We start from the raw sequence: 20520 nt of genomic DNA on the forward strand, positions 1-20520 counted from the left end.
GTCTGCCTCCAATGATTCCAAAGAGGTCCTCAGACAGAGGGTAGAAGCTGGGATCCCCGTAAAGAAACAGAGGACAAAGAGCTCCCTGAAACAAGTTTCCCCAAATCCCACCAGTAAGGGCTTCTGGGTAGGTTTGTCCCACTGAGAGCCTAATTATCTTTCCCAAGTGCATCGCACTCTGGGTAAACTGCCGGCAGCTTCCCCTACCTTCCAGGCTGATCAGAGGCATTGAGAAGGGAAGTAGTCTAAGCCTAGCCCCCAAATCCAGGCCCAGATGGCAGCCCTTGGGCTCTTGGGCTGGCATTCTGGTCTCTTCCCTTGGGTTTCAGCCTAGCAGAAGGCTAGGGCCCTAGACTCCCTAGAGCACCACCCCAAGAATCTGTGGGAAACCCACTGTTTAAACAGAGGAGCTCCTACACACCCCTCAAGACCCAGCCTACCTATACCTTCCCTGGTGAAGCCTGACAGGAAAATCTCTGCTAAGTCAGAGATGACCTTTCACACACACCTCCGGGTCAGCTTTGCCACCATGTTGTGTGATCGTCTGATGGCATGTCTGTCTTCCCCGGTCAGGGGCTGGGTCTTGGTACCAGGACCTGGCACCACATCCAGCCCAGAGGGGGCTCAGTTCACGACCATCAGAGGGATGCACGTGTGTATGCAGGAGGTGAAGTGGCTGCCTCCACTGGGAGAGTTATCGAGCCTTTACTGACTCCAACAAGGGAGTTTTCCAGACACTAGCCCCCATCCCGCCGCCATCTGGGCCTCAGTGAGCATTCTTGGTCTAATCCCTTCCCTGTAGTTGAGGAAACTGAGTCCTGAGCAGTGGCATGACTTATCTGAGGTCACACAGCCTATGGGTGGCAGGGCCAGAGATAGAACCCGGACCCTTAACAAAGGCCCGGGGCCTCCTCTCCCATCGTCTCATCCGTCCGTCTCCCCCACGCGGAGCCTTAGTCCTTAATGCTGGTGTTCGTGTTCCAACCACACACAGAACATCCATGTTCCTCACAGTCACCAGCCCCCCAGGGACGCAGGACAGGGTTTATTATTAACCCCATGGTACGCAGGAGGAAACAGCTCAGAGAAGGAGAAGACTGACAGCCATCTCACGGTGACCTCTTGGCCTGTTTATCAGTCACACGTACGCCCAAATGTCCCTCCACCTTAGTTCTTTGTGTGGTCCATCTCTGAGTCTCCCAGACCAGACCCTGGGCTCCTTGACTCTTCTCCCCAGCCCCGCCTCCCACCTCACCCCCTCAGCCATATTACGTGCAACAGTAAAACACAGGAAAGCGGGGGCAGAATTGTCCGAGCTATAGAGCAGGCCAGCTGCAGGGAGGCGACAAGTGCCCCAGTTTCTCTAGATCTAGGAAAGTGTCCTCACCGCCCCTGCCTGCAGGAGTTCCCTCAGCACTGCAAGCCCTGTGGAGACTGAATTCACAGCCTTGATGTTCCATACACCCTGCACCCCCAGCACCCCAGCCACGAATCCAGAAGGTAAGCATGCTGGAAGCCCAGACTGGAAGCCCAGAAAAGGAACCAGAGAGCACAGCAAACCCTGGGCTTGGCGAACAAAACATGACAGGATTTTAGTCCACAATCACCCCCTTTGCCAGGGAGCAACCTGTACAACCATACCTGGTGGCCCTTCATGGATGGATAGATTGATGGTTGGATGGATGGGTGGATGGATGGATGGATGGATGGATGGATGGATGGATGGACGGACGGGTGGATGGATGGATGGATGGATGGATGGATGGATGGATGGACGGACGGGTGGATGGATGGATGGATGGATGGATGGATAGATAGATGGACGGATGGATGGATGGATGGATGGATGGACAGATGGACAGATGGACGGATGGGTGGATGGATGGATGGATGGATAGATAGATGGACGGATGGATGGTTGGATAAGGGAGTCTATCCATCTCATGCCACCTCCTGGTTCCGAAGCACAGAGAGTCGTCTCACTGCTGCATCTCCCACCAGTAAGCCCAGTGGCCCCAACCCTGACCTTGGGCCTGGTAACCCCGACGCTCTTGCTCAGAATGCACACCATAGCCTGTATAGCTGGGAGTCTTCAATCCTCCCTTGCTGGCCCCCTCTCCCCCTGGCCCCAGCCCTTCCATGGTCCAGTCCTGACACCTGGTGGTGCCTTTGGACTTCAGTCCTGGCTTTCTTCCCACTTCTCAATAACTCATTCAGAGCTGCCAAACCAGACTGGCAGCCCACTGGCCCCCTGCCCTCCACTCTGGTTCACACTGGCAGGGCCAGGCTCCTAACCAGGTAAAACCCGCGTCTCACCTTGGGAGACTTCCATTCCCACGGGGTCACATCCCCTCCTCAACCCAGGCCCTCAAGCCAGGTCAGCTGGGGAACCTAGGACCACAGACCATCAGAGAACATGAGGCCACAGATGTGCCCAAGGTCACACAGTGAGTGCCAAGACTTCCTTCGACTCTACCCCTGTGCTGCCTCCTATCAGAGCAGCACGCTGGCAGTCACTGGGGTGAAGGGAAGGCACACTGGGGAAGGAAGGAAGGAACTGGGGGGAGGCTCAAGGGCTAACTTCAGCGGCAGGTTCAAGGGGCGGGGTCAGGTGGGGCGGTGACGCAAGCAAAATGCAAAACCCCGCCCCCAGCAATTCGGGCCTGACTCATCCCAGCTCCCACCCTGACCCACCACCCGTCTCAGCCAGACTTCCTGGGAGGAGGGTGACACCATGCGGCGGATTTGGGTACTGCAGAAGTCCCTGTTGGCCCCCTAAACTCCATTTGGGTATCCCAGCTCTTCAGTGAAGGACCATTCACCTCTCCCCTTTGCCCAGAGCAGGACATGCCTAGAATGTCCTCCACATGCACATTCACACATGCTCACACACTCCCATCCACACACTCCCCACTCCATCATGCTGCCGGAACTCCTTGTCTAGGAAGACTTCCCTCCCCCAGAGAGCACAGCCCCTGACAAGCCCACTGGGACCCAGCCAGCTGTGTGCCGTGGCAAGCATCTTAATGACTCTGAGCCTCAGTTTCCTCCTCTGTAAGGAAAGAGTGACACAGGGACCCCCCCCCCCATGCTGTGAGCACTGCAGGAGAGCCATGTGAGTGCTTTGATAGGAAGTGCTTTGATAATTACTCCCTAGGCTCTGAGCCCACACTTCCTAACCCCACTGAGACTTCTGGGCAGGGGGCGAGGGGAGGAGAGGAAAGTCCACATGAGTAAACGCCCGGGGCAAGAAAGAGCCTGGCCCCTTTGGCATGTTTGACAGGCCTGGCCTATGCAAGAGCTGAGCTGGGAGCAGCTGGCCTGAGTGTGGACTTGGGGGACAGGGGTAGATGGGCCAGAGAGCTGGCAAGGGGTGGATGCCGCTGGGCCTCACAGCCACAGGAAGGGGGCAGTGCTCTGTCTTGAGGATGGGGGGGGGCTCCCAAGGCTGTATCCAGGGAACGGACAGAACTAGGTCTGCATGGAGTCTGGCTGGGAGCTGGTGAGGACGTTGGATTGGAGAGGGTGGTTTGGCAAAGGAGCTGCAGTCAGCCCTCCAGCTGGGAGGTGCCGGCAGCCGGAATTGGTGTGGAGAAGCTCAGTGACTCAGACTATATTGGGGGGCCCTGGCGATTGACGGGAGATTGGGCGGGGGAGGAGAGGAAAGCATCTGGTGGGGCAGCTGGGGGGGGGATGATGTCAGCCACTGAGATTGGGTGCAGGGGCCTCCTGCTGATTCTACCGTGTGATCTGGGGCAAGACACTGACTTCTCTGGCAACAGGGAGAGCCAAACCCCAGGCCGGGTCAGAAGCGCACGAGAACAGTGACTGAAAAAGCCCAACAGCCAACAGGCCCTTCCTCTAGTCTGATTCGGGGCCTCTTAAACTTACCCCTAAATTTGGTGTCTTTCCCAGTGCCAGTCACACGCCACCCACACACCTTCCGCATGCCCTCCACGTGCCAATCACAGGACCTCCACGTGTCACCCACGTAACCACCATGCAGCACCCACACACCTTCTACACGCCATCCGCGTGCCAACTACCTGACATCCCAGCCACACCCCACTCCCACACCCTCCACATGCCATCCACACACTCAGTACACGCCAACCACACGCCAGCCACACCCCACTGGCCATACACCTTGCTCATGCCATCTGCATGCTTTGTTCATATCATCCACACACAAGCTACATGCCATCCCCATGCCACCCACCATCCGCCACGTACCACCCATACACACCCACAAGCTTGTCACCTGGTGTGCTCAGCATCGCCCCCCAACGTGAGAACCTGGCACCAGGCCAGGACCCCAAGGACATCCGCCCAGGTCCCAGGCCACCTCATTCCCACGACAACGCACTCCCTGCCCCCCGTAGCCTGACCAGCTACTCACCTTTGCAGGTGCAACCCTCCCGGGTGATGACCTGACGGCAGATACCACAGGGCTTCACCTTCTTGAAGGTCTTCACCTTGAAGTGGTGAGTCTTGGGGGCTTCCAGATCCTCTGGCTGTGGGGGGAGAGGCACAGTGATCAGGCCTGGGCAGAAGGCTGGGGAAGGAGCCGGGGGACTCGGGGAGAAGTGGGCCAGGGCTGGGGAAAACAAGAGGTGACAGCCCCTTCAGGTGTGACAGTCCTGAGCCCATTTCTGGGAGGAGGTGCCCCAGGAAAGAGAGCTGAGTGTGACCCAGACTCCCGCACCTAGCTGGGTCGGCATACTGGGACACTGATTTTAAATGGCTTCCTAGATACAATTTTCTACACATTCACCGTGTCTCCACACCCCGGAAGGCTCTCTTGTGGCCGTCCAGGCAAGATCCCCCTAAGATAAACACTATTGTGCCTTCTCTTTCTTTTAAGATTTTATTTATGTATTTATGTATGTATGTATGTATGTATGTATGTATGTATTTATTGGGGGGGCAGAGGGGGAGAGAGAGAGAGAGAGGGAATCTCAAGCAGACTCTGTGCTGAGCACGGAGCTCGACAAGGGGCTCAGTCTCACGGCTCTGAGATGACCTGGGCTGAAATCAAGAGCCAGACACGGGGCACCTGGATGGCTCAGTTGGTTAAGCAGCTGCCTTCGGCTCAGGTCATGATCCCAGGGTCCTGGGGTCAAGCCCTGCATCGGGCTCTCTGCTCAGTGGAGAGTCTGCTTCTCCCTTTCTCTCTCTCTCTCTTCTCTCTCTCAATTAAATAAAATCTCTTATTAAAAAAAAAAAAAGAGTCGCATGCTTCACCATCTGAGCCGCCCAGGCGCCCCAACACTATTGTGACTTCTATCACCAAAGATTCGTCTTGCCGGAGTTGGCCACTTCACGGCACGGTCCGTACCCCTGTGTCTGGCTTCTATGGCTCGGGTGAGTCTGTGGGATTCATCCACACAGCCACCAGAGCAGCCACGCTTCCTTGTCACTGCTGTGTGGCAGCCCCTGTGTGAAAGTGGCTGCTCCCTTTATCTGTTCTACTGCTGACGTCCTTAGCCTCCTTACCCACGTCCCTGGAATGCCACGTTCTCCCATTCTCTCTCACCCCCTCACTACTACCCCCAGCCCCAGCCCAGAAGCCTTCTGCCAACTTTATTTTTATTTGTGGTTCTTTGCATGATGAAAATATTGCTCTGTTAAATCTCCTTTTTAAATCTACCCCACCATACACATGAGATGGGAGGCAGGTGGGCGGTCCAAGTCTTCTCTGGGTCCGACCGGCCGTGAGCCTCTGGCCCAGTCACTAACCACCGCTACCACAGCCTCAGTTTCCCGCTCTGGATAGCGTGAGGTTGGGCACCACACCCTCAAGCCCCAACAGTCTGTCCTTTGTAACCACATATAGGAAGGCACTCTAAGCCGCAAAGCCCTGCACCCACATGGCTTAGGACACCCTCCTTCCATCTGCAGCCCTCAGCCCAGGCACAGACTGGGGGAGCTCCCTGTTCAGAGGACGCCCCCAGGAAGCCATCCCTGCTCGCAGGCACCAGGCCTCTCCAAGGCACCTCACCGTGGTGTCCAACCCGATTCATTTCCCGGCTCCGGCAGCAGGGGCCAGCAGAGCACAGACTTTGGCAAATCCCTCGCTCTCTCCCTCTCCCAGGCACAGAGCTTCCTGACCTCCCTGTACGCACATAACCACACACAGAGACACAACTGAGGACAGACCCTGCCGTTCTGGGGGAGGGTTCTTCTCTTCCAAGTCTTCCTCCTTGTACCCTATTCCAGAGCCTCTGGGACAGGGGCTGGAGGGGGCAACTTGTGTGTTCAGGGGAGGAAGGGAGGCAGCCTTCCTCAAACTCAGCAGGTCCAGGACTCCTCTTGGAAGACACAGCAGCAGTGAGTCCTGGGGGAGAGAGAGGCTGAGCCATGAGAGACAGAATGAGAGAAAAACCGACAGAATGAAAGAGAGACAGAAAGCCAGAGAGACAAAGAGGCAAAGAGATAGAGAGGGAGACAGAGACAGAGAAAGAATCAGAGAGACAGAGAGACACAGATAAAGACAGAGAGATAGAGAAAAATGGAGAAAAGCAACAGAGAGTCAGAGAGGAAGAAAAGAAGATCCAGATAAGGCAGAGGCAAATACAGAGACGAACCAGCACACACAGAGAATAGGAGAAATTAGACAGAAAGACACAGAGCCTATAAAGGGAACCAGAGAATCAAAGGGGCAGACAGACAAAGGGATACAGGCGCCAGCTCGAATGGGCCCCCCAAAGGCTAAACCTGGGCAAATTGGAGCATTACAATACAGAATGATAGCAGTGGCTTCAATGAGTCCAGGCCAATACGGGAAAGAAGTGAAAAAATTCAAAGTGTGATGAGAAACAGAAGATTTACAAATCTCAAAGAACCTTGCCACGCCATGCTTCTAAATTACAAAAGGGAAAAAAATAACTTTGCCTGGCAGTCTCCTTGTTCATCAAGGGATCAAAGCAAACATGACCAGTAATGGGATGGATGGAAACCGAGCACCAAGAGACGCTTGGAGAACAGGACACCACGTCTGCCATGTTCCTGCCAAAGAGCCACAGGCTGAACCTAATGAGGAAGCATCAGACCAACCCAAATCGAGGCAAGTCTACCAATGAAATGGCTTGTGATCATCAAAAGTGACAAGGTCGCAGAAGTCAAGGAAAGACTGAGATTTCCAGACCGATGGAGCCTGAAGAGATACGACAGTCAAGTGCACTGGCTGACTGGGAACTGGATTCTTCCCGTGCCCATAAAGGACATCATCAGGACAACTGGCCACACTTTCAGTGGGGTCTGAGGACGAGACGGTAGTCATGTGTCAACATCAGGTCCCTGACTCAGATGGCTGGGTTGGGTGAGGTAGGAGGAAGTCCTCGTAGGAAAATTAGGAAAGCATGTAGGGGTGGTAGGGCACTGTGTCAGCAACTCGCTGGCAAACTGCTCAGGAAAACAAGTTCTTTGCACTGTATTTGCAACATTTCTGAAGTTTCAGACTGACTGGCTCAAAATTCAAAGAGACGGGCAGACAGACATGACAGGGAGGCAGGACAGACCAGAGATAAAGCCCAGGGCAGAGGTGGAGAGAGGGGAGGGTCGTGGAACTGGGAGCCCAGCGCTGCCCCTGGTGGCTAAACCAGGCAGCGGGGCTTGGGTCCTGTGAGTCCAGAGTGTGGGGTTCTAGGAGCTGTGCTTCCAGCTTCTGCTGGGGGGGGGGGGGGGGGGGGCCAGGCTGGGGGTAGGGCACTGTCCTGCACTAGACCTCACTCAGTGACCCCATCCCACAAGGAGGGGCAGGTGAGCCCCCTCCATTCTGAGGTCTCACCTCCCCTGTTTGCCTGTCTCAGCCCCTGCCTGGCAGCCTTCCAGATAATCTCTGTCCTAGACATTCCAGGGAGGGGGCCCAGCCCAAAGTCAACTGCGGCAGCCCAGCCCTGGGCTGGAGGGAGGTGCAGGAAGGGGACTTGGGGTTCAATTTAAGGCCTGTGTGGGGAGGCAGGCAGGAAGCCCTAAAGCCCAATCTTCTCAGGCCTACTCCAGCCATCCCCCAAACCTGCCTCTCCCACCCGGTGGAGTCAAGCTGAGCTCCCCATTCCAGCTTATCTCCTAACTTCTCTGTCCATACCCCAAATCCAGCTCTTCCCCCAAAGCCCACGGAAGGAGGCCTTCTTCCCAAAGTATAGTTGGAGCAGTGGAATCTCCCAAAAGAGGCTCCGGGCTGCCCAACGAACAGATGGGGAGCAGGCAGAGCCTTCCAGGCTGACAAGCAAACGCCCAGGTTTCTCCCCTGGGCCCTGGGCTTGCCTGCCCTGCCTGCCCAAACTCATAAATGGGAGTTTACAAACTCTCTCCCCGCACAGGCTTGGAGAGCAGGAACAGAGTTGCACATACATTCTCTTGCCTCACTCATGGCCTCTGTAAGCAGCCTGTGGGCCAAGGCCCTGCTCACTCCTGCCCCTCCCCCCACCTCATTCTGGCTCTCTGGCTGAAGGAGCACTGGGATGGGAGTCCAGAGACCTGCTCTCTAGGCTGGTGACCTTGAGAACATCAGTGGCCTTCTCTGGGCCTCATAGTCCCCAAATGAAAATGATGGGTTTGGACAAGATAGTCTGAGTATAGAAAAGAGCAGGGGAGGGGCGCCTGGGTGGCACAGCGGTTAGGCATCTGCCTTCGGCTCAGGGTGTGATCCCGGCGTTATGGGATCGAGCCCCACATCAGGCTTCTCCGCTAGGAGCCTACTTCTTCCTCTCCCACTCCCCCTGCTTGTGTTCCCTCTCTCTCTGGCTGTCTCTATCTCTGTCGAATAAATAAATAAAATCTTTAAAAAAAAAGAAAAAAAGAAAAGAGCAGGGGAAACGATGGGCCAGTTTGAGATGAAGAGGCTGGAGGAACTGGGGGTGGGACCTGCTCATGGTTACAGAGAGGGGTGCCTAATGAGATATCACCCGTCCAAGAGAGGCTGGGGGACCCACGTGGGAGGGAGGAGGCCAGCCCAGCCACCCCCAGGCAGCCCAGCCACCCCCAGGCAGGAGGCCCCAGGCTGTGCCCCGCACTCTGCAACATTGGCTTGCCCGGCTGTAAAACGGGTGGCTGGCAATGTCGTTGAAAGAGTCACCCACAAAAGTCTGAAGGTCCCAGTTTGCTGGAGGCGAAAGTCTAGGGTGGGTGAGCCTTAGATCTTCAAATATCTGAAGATTGTATCCATTGTAAGAATGGACCAGACATGATCTATGAAGTTATTGAAGGCAAAACAAAACTCAGGGGGTAGAAGCCACAAGGCCACATGATTCGACGCAAGGGGTACAAGAGCTTCCCAATGACTGAGCGTATGTTAAAATCCCGACGAAGAAGAAACCCGGGGGTCTGGCACCTACATGCCCTCCCCAGGGTTACTCTGCAGATAGGGGCAGAGGATGTGAGCGAGCCCATGGATGCAAAGCTCTGCTCAGGGGTAACCACGTGTTACAGCAATGCTCATCACCGTTTTCCCTAACAAGTGGCAGACAGCCTCACAAAGTGCTCCCCCACCCTTCCTGGGGGACCTGGGGGAACCTGGGGGGCAGAGGAGTCACAGCTGCAGAAGGAGCTGCCTGGTGTTTCGACATCCACCTCCCTCAAGAGCCAGAGCCCAGAGAAGGGCAGAGGTCCCAGCCAGGAAGTCACTCCTCCCCACCCTCCAAGCCCAGAGCCCAAGCCCTGTGACAAGCCCACCCACCCAGCGTCCCAGGGCTTTCCTGGGCCTCAGGGGGATCCTCTCCTTCCCACCCTCCATTCAGCCCAGCCAGCCTGCCAGATATTTCCAGCCAGAGGGGCGTGGCACATTGGGCTGGGACAGCTTTGGCGGGAGTCCTGGGCCCTGGGGTGGGAAAGGCTGTTTGTTGGTTCCTCCCTGCCCCATGGGGGCGGAGTGTGGTGGGGGTGGGGAGTGAAAGGGGACTGACAGCCCTTGGGGTCCTCAGGCTCAGGCCTCCAGCCCCTTCCACAAGAAACTCCCCCAGCCCTGCCCCCACCAGGCTCCCAGCGCCCACACTAGGAGCCCTGGATGATGTGGCCAGAGGGCAGGAGTCTGCAGGCCAGTCAGCCTTGGGGAAGAAAATCACCAAAAAAGCAGGCCCTAGAGAGTCAGTCAGCCCTCTCCCCGCCTCCTGGCCATCCACCGCTCCACGCCTTGCCTTTTTGGGTGGAGACACCAGGATAGGGTTGGCATCAGCTGTCATTTCTGTGGGGGAAGACTCGGACTCCCCAAGGAGCCCAGGCCGGCATCTGGGAGACCCCAGTCACTTCAAGTGCAAGCTTTCCCCAACCCCATCTCCCTTCACATACACACCAAAGTTCCTTAACCGCCCCCCCCCCCCAATCTGCTATCCAGCTAATGGCCTGACGGTGTTCTTGGTTGCCCTGATGGAAAACTCTGAGTCACCCCCAACTCCTCCCAGCCCTCCACCCTCCAATACAACCAGCTGCCAGACTCCGAATTTTGCTTCCCGAACACTCTCGGCCTTTTGATTCCAGGGCTTCTGCCCTATGGAAGGCCTTGTCACTTCTACCCATGGCTATTGCCACAGCCTCCCGGGCCCCCGACACTAGGCCCCTCCTCCCCCACACAGCCTCGAAAGAGCACAGCTCCGTGGGGTCACTGACACCCCCACTCACCCCAAAGTGCTTCCATGCCTACCCACGCATCCAAGATGAAACGTGCACTCCCTCAAGCCAGCAGGGGAAGCAGCCTCAGTCCATACCCAGCCCACCCTGCCATCTCAATCCCCACACCCCGCTCCCCAGCTCCCTGCCCTGCGTCCACCATGGAGCCTCCACTCTGCTGTTCCCTCTTCCCAGAATGCCCTTCCTCCCCTCTCAGCCTGCCAAGCTTCTATAGGTTCTGGAAGGCCACATTCAAACCCCATCCCCTCAGGGAGATTTTCCCAGATACCCTCCCCCTGCACAACACTGTCTCGGAGTCAAACTCTCCACTGCTGTCTTTTTTATTTTGAAGGGTTTGGAAGTGCTGGAAAAGATGAGCGGGCAAGTTCCCATCACCGTGATTCACCGTTTGCTAATGTTGTACCTCTTTTGCCTGCACTGTTTCTCGTTGTTTCTCGCCTCGGCCCCTACAGAAAGCCCGCTCTGTTCCTCACACGCAGGAAATCCCGCATCAACGCGATTCTGTTCTCTAAGGTTTCGTTCCTATTCGAATTTCCCCTTTTGCCCCATTCACATCCATCAGAGCTGGGTCTTTGGTCTGGTTTTGCTCTGGGACTCAGGATCCATCAGGACCCCGCATTGCGTTTCCTTGCTGCGTCTCCTTCAACTTCTTTCATCCAGACACACTACTCCACCTTTTCGTTTCCCTGTTTTGAAGACTCTGGGCTGTTTTGCAGGAGGTCCCTCCGTCTGGATTTGTCTGCTTACTTCCTCAGGGTTGCATTCAGGGTGAGCACCCCACCCCCCAGGCGCCCCTTCCTCTCCTGGTTGCACTTTCCTGGCGCCCCATGGGAGCCCGCTCCACCATATGACTGCCCATGTTCCTTCCTTGTTAGCGAGGTGGCCCCAGGCAAGTGAATTAACCCCGTCTGCCTCACTTTACTAATCGGTTAAATGGGCTGATACTAGTAACCTCCCACAGGTTGTTCTGAGACAATGCCTGGCACATGGCGAGCACGTCCGAGGCGTGGGCTACGTTCCATGTCATCTGTCACTCATGTGTGCACTAGACTAGCACACCGGGGGGCATGTGTCTGCCGGGACTTCTGTTCCATGTCCCTGTGCCCTGGAATGGTGTGATCCCTGAACAAGTCTGAAGGAGCAAACTGAATGGACTCGCTGCCTGGCCTCAGATTCCCCACGTGCAATTGTACCCCATGCGCACTGGCCTGCCCTCGGGGAGAGGACACGGGTCACCCCCTTCACCAGCCACAGATGCCAGGCTGAGATGAGAGCTTTTTGACTCTGAGTAGCCCCGCTTCTTCGCAGAGGGAGGAGGGCAGGGGCCGCACTTACTGACCTCTCCCCTGGGACAGGGACGCTTGCAGAGGCTTGGGAGCCCCGGGTTCAGGCCCGGACTCAGGTTCCCGAGCTGGATGATCTCTCGCCTCAGCTTGCCCCTCTCTCCCCTGCTCAGCAGCTTCATAAACCGCTTCCCCACGTGCCTGAGCAGCCAGTCCCAGGTCCCTTTGTGTGCCCTGAAGTGAGTCGTCTCCTGGGGTGGAAGGGCTCAGAGACCAGACAGGCTGAGCCCCATGCGGGGGCCAGTGCCATGCCAGGGGCTGGCAGAGATTCCTTCACTGACCCCTCACAGTGACGGGGAGCCTGACGAGCCTGCTCTGGACACACACAGAGGGCAGGAGGGAACAGAGATTCAAATCCAAGTCTGTCTGAGCCCGGGTCCCAAGTCCCGAGCCACTGCACTCCCATGACAGTTCCATTGTCAGTGCCCCTCTGCCCAAAGCCCCCACTCCCACCCCCGGCAGTTTCCCCAGTCCTGTCCAACCACAGTTATCCTTACCTGCTGTACTTGGACTTCTGAGCTCTCAGCTTCACCCCTGCATTAAAGTTCACCTTTCCTATTACCTCCCCCTCCTCCAGTCCAGGTCAGGTCCCCCCTTATCTGCCCACACAGCTTCCCTCTTGGCAACACCCACCGCTTTGTAATCCTTAGCTCAAGATCTGCAAGCTTCTTGAAGAAAGCAAGCGCCCCATGGTCATCCGTGAGATGGATGGACGGGCCGCGGGTGGGTGCGCGCCTCCGTGGCCCAGTAGCTAGACGGTTTCTGCATCGCACACAGCACTTCCCCAACAGCAGCCACTACCCCAGCCCTCAACCCAGAGCTCCGGCGCCCTCCCAGCCCCTACCCTTCCCTGTCTAGGAACACTGAACCCAGAAGCCATGTGGGCCTTGGGCAGGCCCCTTCCCCTCTGTGGGTCCCCTTCACCATGGCCGGACCCTGGAACTCTCGTCCCCGCTCTTCACGCCTTACAGAATCACACTGGGTTCCAAACAAAACTGGGGAAGTCGAGGAGCTACACACAAGGAAGGCCCAGAGAGGCTAAGTAACTCGCCCGAGCACACAGCGAATAAGTAGCATGGAGGCAGGCTGTCTCCGGAGCCCACGCGCTGACCCTCGTGCACGCCGCCCACTGGGGAAGGCCCTGATTGTTCTCGGCCTTCGCATCATTCTCCTGATTCTCCTGGCCCCATTCACATGACCCCACACACCCTGCCCTGAAGGATTCCCGGGATGGAAAGCCCTCGATGGGGGCCCAGGACAACCCAGGCTCTACTTCTGCTCTAGCTTGCTGTGTGGCTCTGAAAACATGCCATCAGACGGTAAGAGCTAGCATTGCTTGAGCCCTGACGGTGTGAGAGACATTATTCTAAATGGATGCATCTATTAGCTCATTTAAAACCGAAAGACCCTCTAGGTAGGTGGGGAAACTGAGGCCCAGAGATGGGAAGCCACTTGCCTAAGGTCTCACAGCTAGCAAGTGGCAGGGCCGGGATGGAAGCCAGCCCAACGCACTTGCTCTGAACACTGCAGGAGAACAGTGAGGTACTTGTCCCTGATTTTGTGCCTCGAACGTCATTCTGAAAAGCTTTGCAAAAGGAGGGTTTTATTTCAGGCCCCTGTCAGTCTCGGGTAGCCCTACGTCCCAAACCCCACATATCAGGAGGCCCCGGGTGGGCACAGCCCTCACAGGCCAACAAAACTGCAGAGACAGCGAGTTCAGGACCAAGAGGTCAGACTGGGCTCTCTGGCAGAAACTGCACACTGAGAATGTGCGGGCTCGTGAGGACCCTTCTGAACAAAACTGTGCTTCGCACTGGGAAGAACACCAGCTCCAGAAAAGAGACGCTTCATTGTCTGCAGCTGCAAGGGGCCTCTGAGAATACTTTCCCCACTTCTGTGAGGTCCAGAAAAATCCAGTGTCCAGCCTGAGGCCCACATGGCTTGCTCAGGGCAGGGCCAGAGCACTTGCCTCCTCCCCCTTCTCCCTACTCTCCCCGCCCGCGTTTCAGCCCACCACCCTTGATAAAGTCCTTCCCAGTTCCAGAGAATAGAGTGTGAGCCCTTCCGGAAGGAAAAGCCTGCAGCTCTAACTCATCGGCATGACACCAAAAAGCCTCAATTAATGGGCGTGTAATTATTTTCTAAAGACGCCATCCTTGAATATGTAATAACAGGAGCATTTGATGAGGAAATCAAGTTATGCATAATATGTAGCTATGCCCCTCCGCTAATAAAGCGATTCTTCTTCCTCGAGCCTGGGAAAACCATGCGGATACACTGCTCCCTGGAGGAAGCATCTGTACCTATCCCTGTCCACGTAGACGGGTGAACACGCACACTGGGGCACCAGACCGCTCTCTTTCAGACCATGCCTCAGTTTACCTCCCTGAGGCTGCAGACCGGCCTAGTTGTTGGCCTCAGAATAGCTGGGCAGCCCCGGGGCAGTCAGGAGCCTCAGAGGTGGGGTCCCATCCCACAGCAGCCATCCCAGGGAGATCCTCCCCGCACATGAGATCTGGGTTCAGGGGACCCCACGAGCCAAGCGGGAGGTTTCGGAGCAGGGGAAGGATGAGCATCTACTGAGCACCTACTGTGTGCCTGGGCACCCGATGCTTTGATTTCCATTACCTCTGTGCTCATCCCAGGCACACAAGTGTGTTTTATGATTCCCACTTGACAGACCAGGAAACTGAGACTCACGAAGGGAACTGTTTTACCCCAGGCCCATCTCGTAAATAATGGAACCAGGATTTTCACCTAGCCCTGTCTGGTGTCAAAGTCCACACACTTCCCACCACCAGCTGCCTCTCAAGGCAGAAGCAGCCCCCTTGGCAAGGTCTCCAGGGCCTCTGTGCTCGCTCTCCATAACTGGTGCCGTCTCCCCCTCCATTGCCTGTCACAAACATATACCCCAGTCCCGCCCAGCAGAGAGGAAGGTGGCTGGGAAAGCTGCCTGGGCAACTGTGGGGGAGGGGGGAGCCAAGAGCCCTGACCTGGCCAGAACAGTGCCCTCTGTCCAGTCCACACTTCCCCAGACTCCAGCCACCCCCCCACCCCCGCGGCATGGGCCATCCCCTCTGCCCAGCCCGCTCTCACTGCTCTTCCCGTCGCCACAGACAAGTGCCCACTGGGTTGGCCCTCAAAGGGCCGGGTGGGACAGGGCTGGGAAGGGACCAGGACAGAGAGCAGGGGAGGGGCTTAGGGGCACCGAAGTGGCAGCATCCACACATGCTTTTGGTCACCAGCACCTTCTCCCAACTCCCAGAAAGGGCAGTAAGAGCGGCAGGCACTCATGCCTGCCTCTCAGCAACTCCCTTCACTCTCCTCATCTCACCCACAGGGAAACTGAGGACTGCCAGAGTGAAGTACTTTTCCCACGACCCCTGAGCAGAAGTGGCCCTTCCTCCATCCACAGCATCCTGTCACCCCGGAAATCTAAGGGCTCCCGCCCACCCACCCACCCCCCGCCCCTGCTGCCCACCTCAATCCTCAGCACTGTAGGCAAGCTTGTCCGAGGGAGGGAGGGAGCTGGAAGGGCCTAGAGAGATGAACTTGGCCAAGGCTCCCATTTTACAGATGTCAACACCAGCCCAGAAGACCACTGGTGCAGCCTCTGTGCAGGACGTTCCAGGCTCTCTCGGTCTACTCTTCTGACCCACCCCTGCACCCGAGCCCCACACTCCACCCAAACCCCTCGTTCCAGCCCCCTCTCCCACCCATCCCCTCTCTGCCCCCAGGACACCTGGCTGCCCAAGTCTGATCTCCCACAGCTGCCCCCAGCCTGGGCTTGCCAGGGGACTGGCCGGAACAGGGGAAGGGGCAGGAAAGGCCACATCTGGATCCTGGGCCTAGAGCCCCTCCCCCCAAGCCAGCCATCCCTCTCTTTGAGACCGACATGAACCTCAGCCAGGGATGACTTCCTCGCCCTCCTGACCCCTCTGCATGCCTTCACCCAGCCCAGACAGCCGAGAAGCCCCTCTGAGGAAGGGGTCTCCTGCCCCTACCCGTCCTGTGGCAGTCAGGACTCTCCCAGCCCCCCTCTCTCCCAGGAGACTTTTAACCTCATCATGTGGCCCCCAGACCCTGCCTGCCCACCCCTCAGGCACCCTCACCCCAACACACACCTTCCGTCAGGCAAGAAGGGAGAAAGAGGAGGCAGTGTTTTCCTCTTCTGGGCAGGAGGGGAGGGAATCAGGAGGGTCTTGGTAAGGATGGGAGGCCTATAGAGGATAGAAGCTGATACTGAGTCTAGAAGGGATAAAAGTGATGGGATCCAAGCAGAATTCTCCACAGCCAGGCTTCCCCAGGTTTCACTTGCTAGGTCAGTGTCTCCTGTTCCCCAGACCCCCAGCACGGCCACCCCCTCCAGCTCTGGCTGAGCAGTGGAGGGGGTGAAGTATTTTCCCCCCAGTGCGGGGCGGGGGGCGGGGGGCAGGAGAGGCTCCAAAAAGAAACAAACTTCTTGATGACTTCCTTCCACTACAGCTCCTGGACTCAAGTGGAGGCAAGAGAGGTGGGGAGGGGGGATGTCCTGACCAGTAGAACCAGGGCCTAGGCCCTGTTGATGGGGAAGGACTAGGGCTGAGGGCCAGCTCTAGTCAGTCTGTCCTCCTGTCGGTCAGCAAGAGGCAGAGAGGCCCTCCAACTTCACCACCAACACCCCCACACTGGCTCTCAGCCTAAGGATAAGATGGACGGGAGGGGGGCCCTGCGATCTCCTAGCTAAAGCAGCCGGACCTACCCAGAGCATGCAGGACAGACAGATCCACGTCATCTTCGGTGGGTGCCTTCCCTCGGGCCCAGCCCGGAGCCCGCTCACGGCCCCCTGAGCTCACAGCCCCCACGGAGCAGGCAGAAGGCAGCTCTGAGAATGAGGCTGCTCTCCTCCAGCCAGCATCTGCCGGGCCTCTCACCCTGCCTGCCTCCAGCTCACCCTCCCTCTTTTCCTCCTCCCCCCACTCCACCCCCTTGTCCCAGCCTCCTGTCTCCTCCCTCCTCCCAAGCTCCACTGGTGGCGTTGGGGGTCAGAAGCCCTGCTTTGCAGGGGGGTGTGAAGGAGAAAGGCAAAGGGACAGCTACTGGAGACAGCTCCCCCCGGGGCCATCACTGTCCACCCTGCACCCCCACCCCCACCTCCAGACACACTAACCCTGTGAGCCACCAAGGCTCCTCCTGCCTTCTGGCCTGATGCTGGCAGGCCCGGAGCCTACTGTCCTCACTAGAGACTCCCTCCCCGCCCCCAGACCACTGATGAACAGACAGACAGACACAACCTCTATATCCTGGCGTTCCCTGGCCCTGTCCCATCTCCTGAGTACAGATGCGTGCCCTCCTGCCCTGGGAACACACATTTATTTACACACACTCAGCAACAGGCTTTAACACAAGAAAAACCAGGCCCCAGACTGTGGGAGAAGGGCCCTGCCTCCAGGCTGTGGATTTCAGTCCAATTTTTTTCCTACTTCTTTTTTTTTTTTCCTTCTTTCTTTCTTTTCTCCAAACATCTGTCCCAGCCCTTCCTGCCCTTCCTAAATGGAGCCCCGCTCCAGGCTCCTGCAAGAGTCTGTTTTTCTTGACTGTACCCTGGGCCAACATTTGGTTTGCATTTCCCCACTTCCTCCTCCACCTCCCCTGCTCCCCCTCCCTGGGCCCAGTTTTCACCTCCCACCATTCCACCCGCCTACTTCTCCCCCACAGTGTTCCCCTTCCCCTCCAGCCCTCCCCTTCCCTCTCTCCCACCTTAGCTCAGGGGCGAGAGTTTGGGGTCCAGAGCAGGGTAAAAAGTAGGGTACAGAATATAAATGTATTCCCAGGGAGCACTGCAGGGGAATCCAGCAAAATCTGCTCAGGCCCTCATTGTCTTGATGGCCCCCTCCACCTTCCTCCCAAAGACTTTCCTCTTTGAGCTCTGGCCAAGGCTGGACCAAGTGAGGGTGGGTGGGGCTGGTGAATCACCCGCTCTGCTTTTTGGAGCCTTCCAGGGGAGGGAAAGAGGGCTCAGCCCCACCCCCTTCTGTAGACACACACACCAGGACACACAGTCCAACTCACATAAACACACAAAATGCTGAGGACAGGACCCCAGTCAAAGTAGGCACTTTGAGACCACTTTCCTAGATTGAGTAATCTGGCGAGAAAGTCCTCACACTTCGCTCTTCTGCACAGGCACAAGTGTGCTGGGCGTGCCCCTGGCATGTACAAAGGGTTACATATCCCCTGACTCTCTCCCCCCTCACCCAAAAGCATACCCTTGCCACCTTCTGTCAGTAACACACACGGTGCATCCCAAGGGTTCAGTCTCTACAACCGGCCTCTCCCCTCAGCTGGACCTGCCCAGCTAGGTGTGTGGGCTCCCAGTCCAACCAAGACATTTACCTGCCTAACTCCAGGAAGAGAGGGATCCCTTCACACTTCTTCTGGGGAAAGCCTGCCACGTGCAGAAATGCAGGTTGTGTACTGCACAAGGGATTGACACTGTATCTTTTGGTGATTCTGAGAAGTCAGGGGAGGACACTGAAACAAGGTGTCTGATTCTGGTCCTTCCTGGAGCAGATGCCTGAGTTCAGAGTCTTTGTTCTGGTCAAGGAGACAGGGTGGGGAATCGGGGTCCCTTCTGGGGGACCCTTTCTCCTATCTCTCCAAGTCTCTCTGAGTCCTTCTGCAAAGCTATGGAGCTGCAAAAGGTTTTGCCCCTTCACTGCATGCCCTGCAACATCATGATACCCTTCGATTCCCCCACTCCAGCACCTCCCTTCCAAGCCCACTGGGGCTCACTGATAGTTTGGCCGACACTGAATGCGCCAGGGTTCCACGCATAGCTGACCCTGCAAGACCACTGGGGGTGCCCACAGACAGACCCTCCTGTGAACCTTCCCACCCTCTGCAGACTGGAGCCGTGGGCAAGCAAGGAGGAGTGGCTTTCAGGAGGCCTTTCGGAACCCACCCCCCAGCCACCACCACCAGCCCTTCCAGCCTTCCCACAGCTTGGAGGGCTCAGCTAGCTACATCTTGACATCCCAGTACCCTGGTCCACCCCTCTCCCCCTGCCTGCTCCCACAGCCCTTTGCTGCTGGCGTCACTAGAAAAAGCGCCTCCCGGCAGCTATCTCCGAGGTTCTGAGAAATCACCTTGCAGCTTCCCAGAAATGCTGGAAAACAAGCCTGAAGACCAAGTCACAGTGACACCAACTTGTCTGGTCTCCCACAAAGCCCAAAGTGGCCCTGCAGTCCTCAAGCCAGCTCCTTCCCCAGTCCCCTCAGGGTGTGGAGGACCCTCGTGCTGGGGGTTCCCGTGGAAGAACCCTCCCCCAGAATGTCCCCATCCCTCTTTTCCAAGCCTGTCGGGGTCTCTCCTGTATCTACACCTCTCACTGTTGGGAAGTCCTCCCTGCAACCTAACCACCATCCACCCTGTTGAATGTTAAACTCAGCCACCTGAGGTGGCTCTAACTCTGTAATGACCCCCTGTTTCTCGCTTGCTACCCATTCTTCATCCTTCACAGCCTGGTGTGCCCTCCCCCACCCACACAAGGGGAGAGTTCCTTGGGCAAGGACATGCCCTGTGTTTTGTGTCCCCAGAGCCTGGCATACAGCAGGTGCCAGACATGGTTGAAGAATGAATGAGTCAATCTATCAATCAGTGGGTCCTAACGCACTTTCCTCCTGTTAGCATCTACCATCCCCTTCCCAAACCTTCCTTCTCTCCCCCTGACCCCCTTGGAAGGGCCTTGGGTAGTCCTGCCTGCACACGTTTGCACACGCCTGTGATACCCACCTATCTTCAGCACCATCTCCCCCTGCCACCCCCTGGCCTCTGAGCTCTCTCAGGCCCTGGACTCTCAGGGGGCCCAGACAGTATTGCTCAGCCCGGATTCCCCGCCTTGGGCTTGGACCAGGGTCTTCTCTGCAGCAGACATCAGGGACACGCCAGTGGGCTGGCTGGATTTTCCGGGCTGGGATCCCAGAAGCCTCAGAACCCGCCACCACCGTGTAGCACGCCACCCCACTGCCTCCCCACTGCCACGGCCAGGCCTGGGTTCCACTCTGCTCCCCCATCTGCATGCAGAGCACTTCCCGCTAGCTGCCCTCTAGATCCAGACCCAGCAGCCAGCAGCAGAAACAGTTCTCCAGGCTCAGGGGCTGGCGCTGGGCGGAGGTGGACTGAGCCGGCGCAGAGGGATGGGTGAGTGAGGGCGGGAATGAAGCTCAGGGGCTTCATGAGCCTGACCTGACACCCCCCTCTCCCAGCCTCATTTCCTCACCTGCAAAATGGCCCAGCTGGTGGCCTCTCAGGTCCCTTCCAGCTCCACCTTCTGTGATTCCCCCAAGTCCCCAGGCCGAGGCCCCAGGTCTCTCCAGTCCACTCTTCCTAACCCCTGACACTTGTCCATCAAAAAGTTTTTCCTGTTGTCTGGCCCATCTCCTACGGTGGGATTGAGCCTTGCCTCTGTCACTACTGGCACAGAAGCTGGAGGTCACAGAACACTAGAGGTAGAAAGACTCCCAGGCTCAGCTAGCAGTCACAGTCAGAGCGACTAGCAGGGTCACGGTCA

At 57.2% G+C, this 20520-nt stretch overlaps 1 protein-coding gene across 19 annotated transcripts in view; it reads right to left on the reverse strand.

Moving 5' to 3' along the window:
- TNS1 (tensin 1) overlaps positions 1 to 20520 on the reverse strand; it is a 213126-nt gene that overhangs the window by 176976 nt on the left and 15630 nt on the right. For 13 of the 19 annotated variants that reach the window (XM_057304703.1, XM_026491980.4, XM_044381181.3 and 10 more), the window contains exon 2: positions 4400 to 4514. Coding sequence is in view for 18 of the 19 variants with exons in the window: in XM_026491980.4 (XP_026347765.4) it covers positions 4400 to 4514 (115 nt within the window). In the remaining variant the exon portion in view is untranslated. Of the gene's footprint in view, positions 1 to 4399; positions 4515 to 16710; positions 16917 to 20520 lie in introns of those variants that run through there. The other 6 variants (XM_048214325.2, XM_048214324.2, XM_048214323.2 and 3 more) reach the window with 3 other exon arrangements.

Source organism: Ursus arctos, unplaced genomic scaffold (assembly GCF_023065955.2).
Source record: "Ursus arctos isolate Adak ecotype North America unplaced genomic scaffold, UrsArc2.0 scaffold_1, whole genome shotgun sequence".
Lineage (NCBI taxonomy): Eukaryota > Metazoa > Chordata > Mammalia > Carnivora > Ursidae > Ursus > Ursus arctos.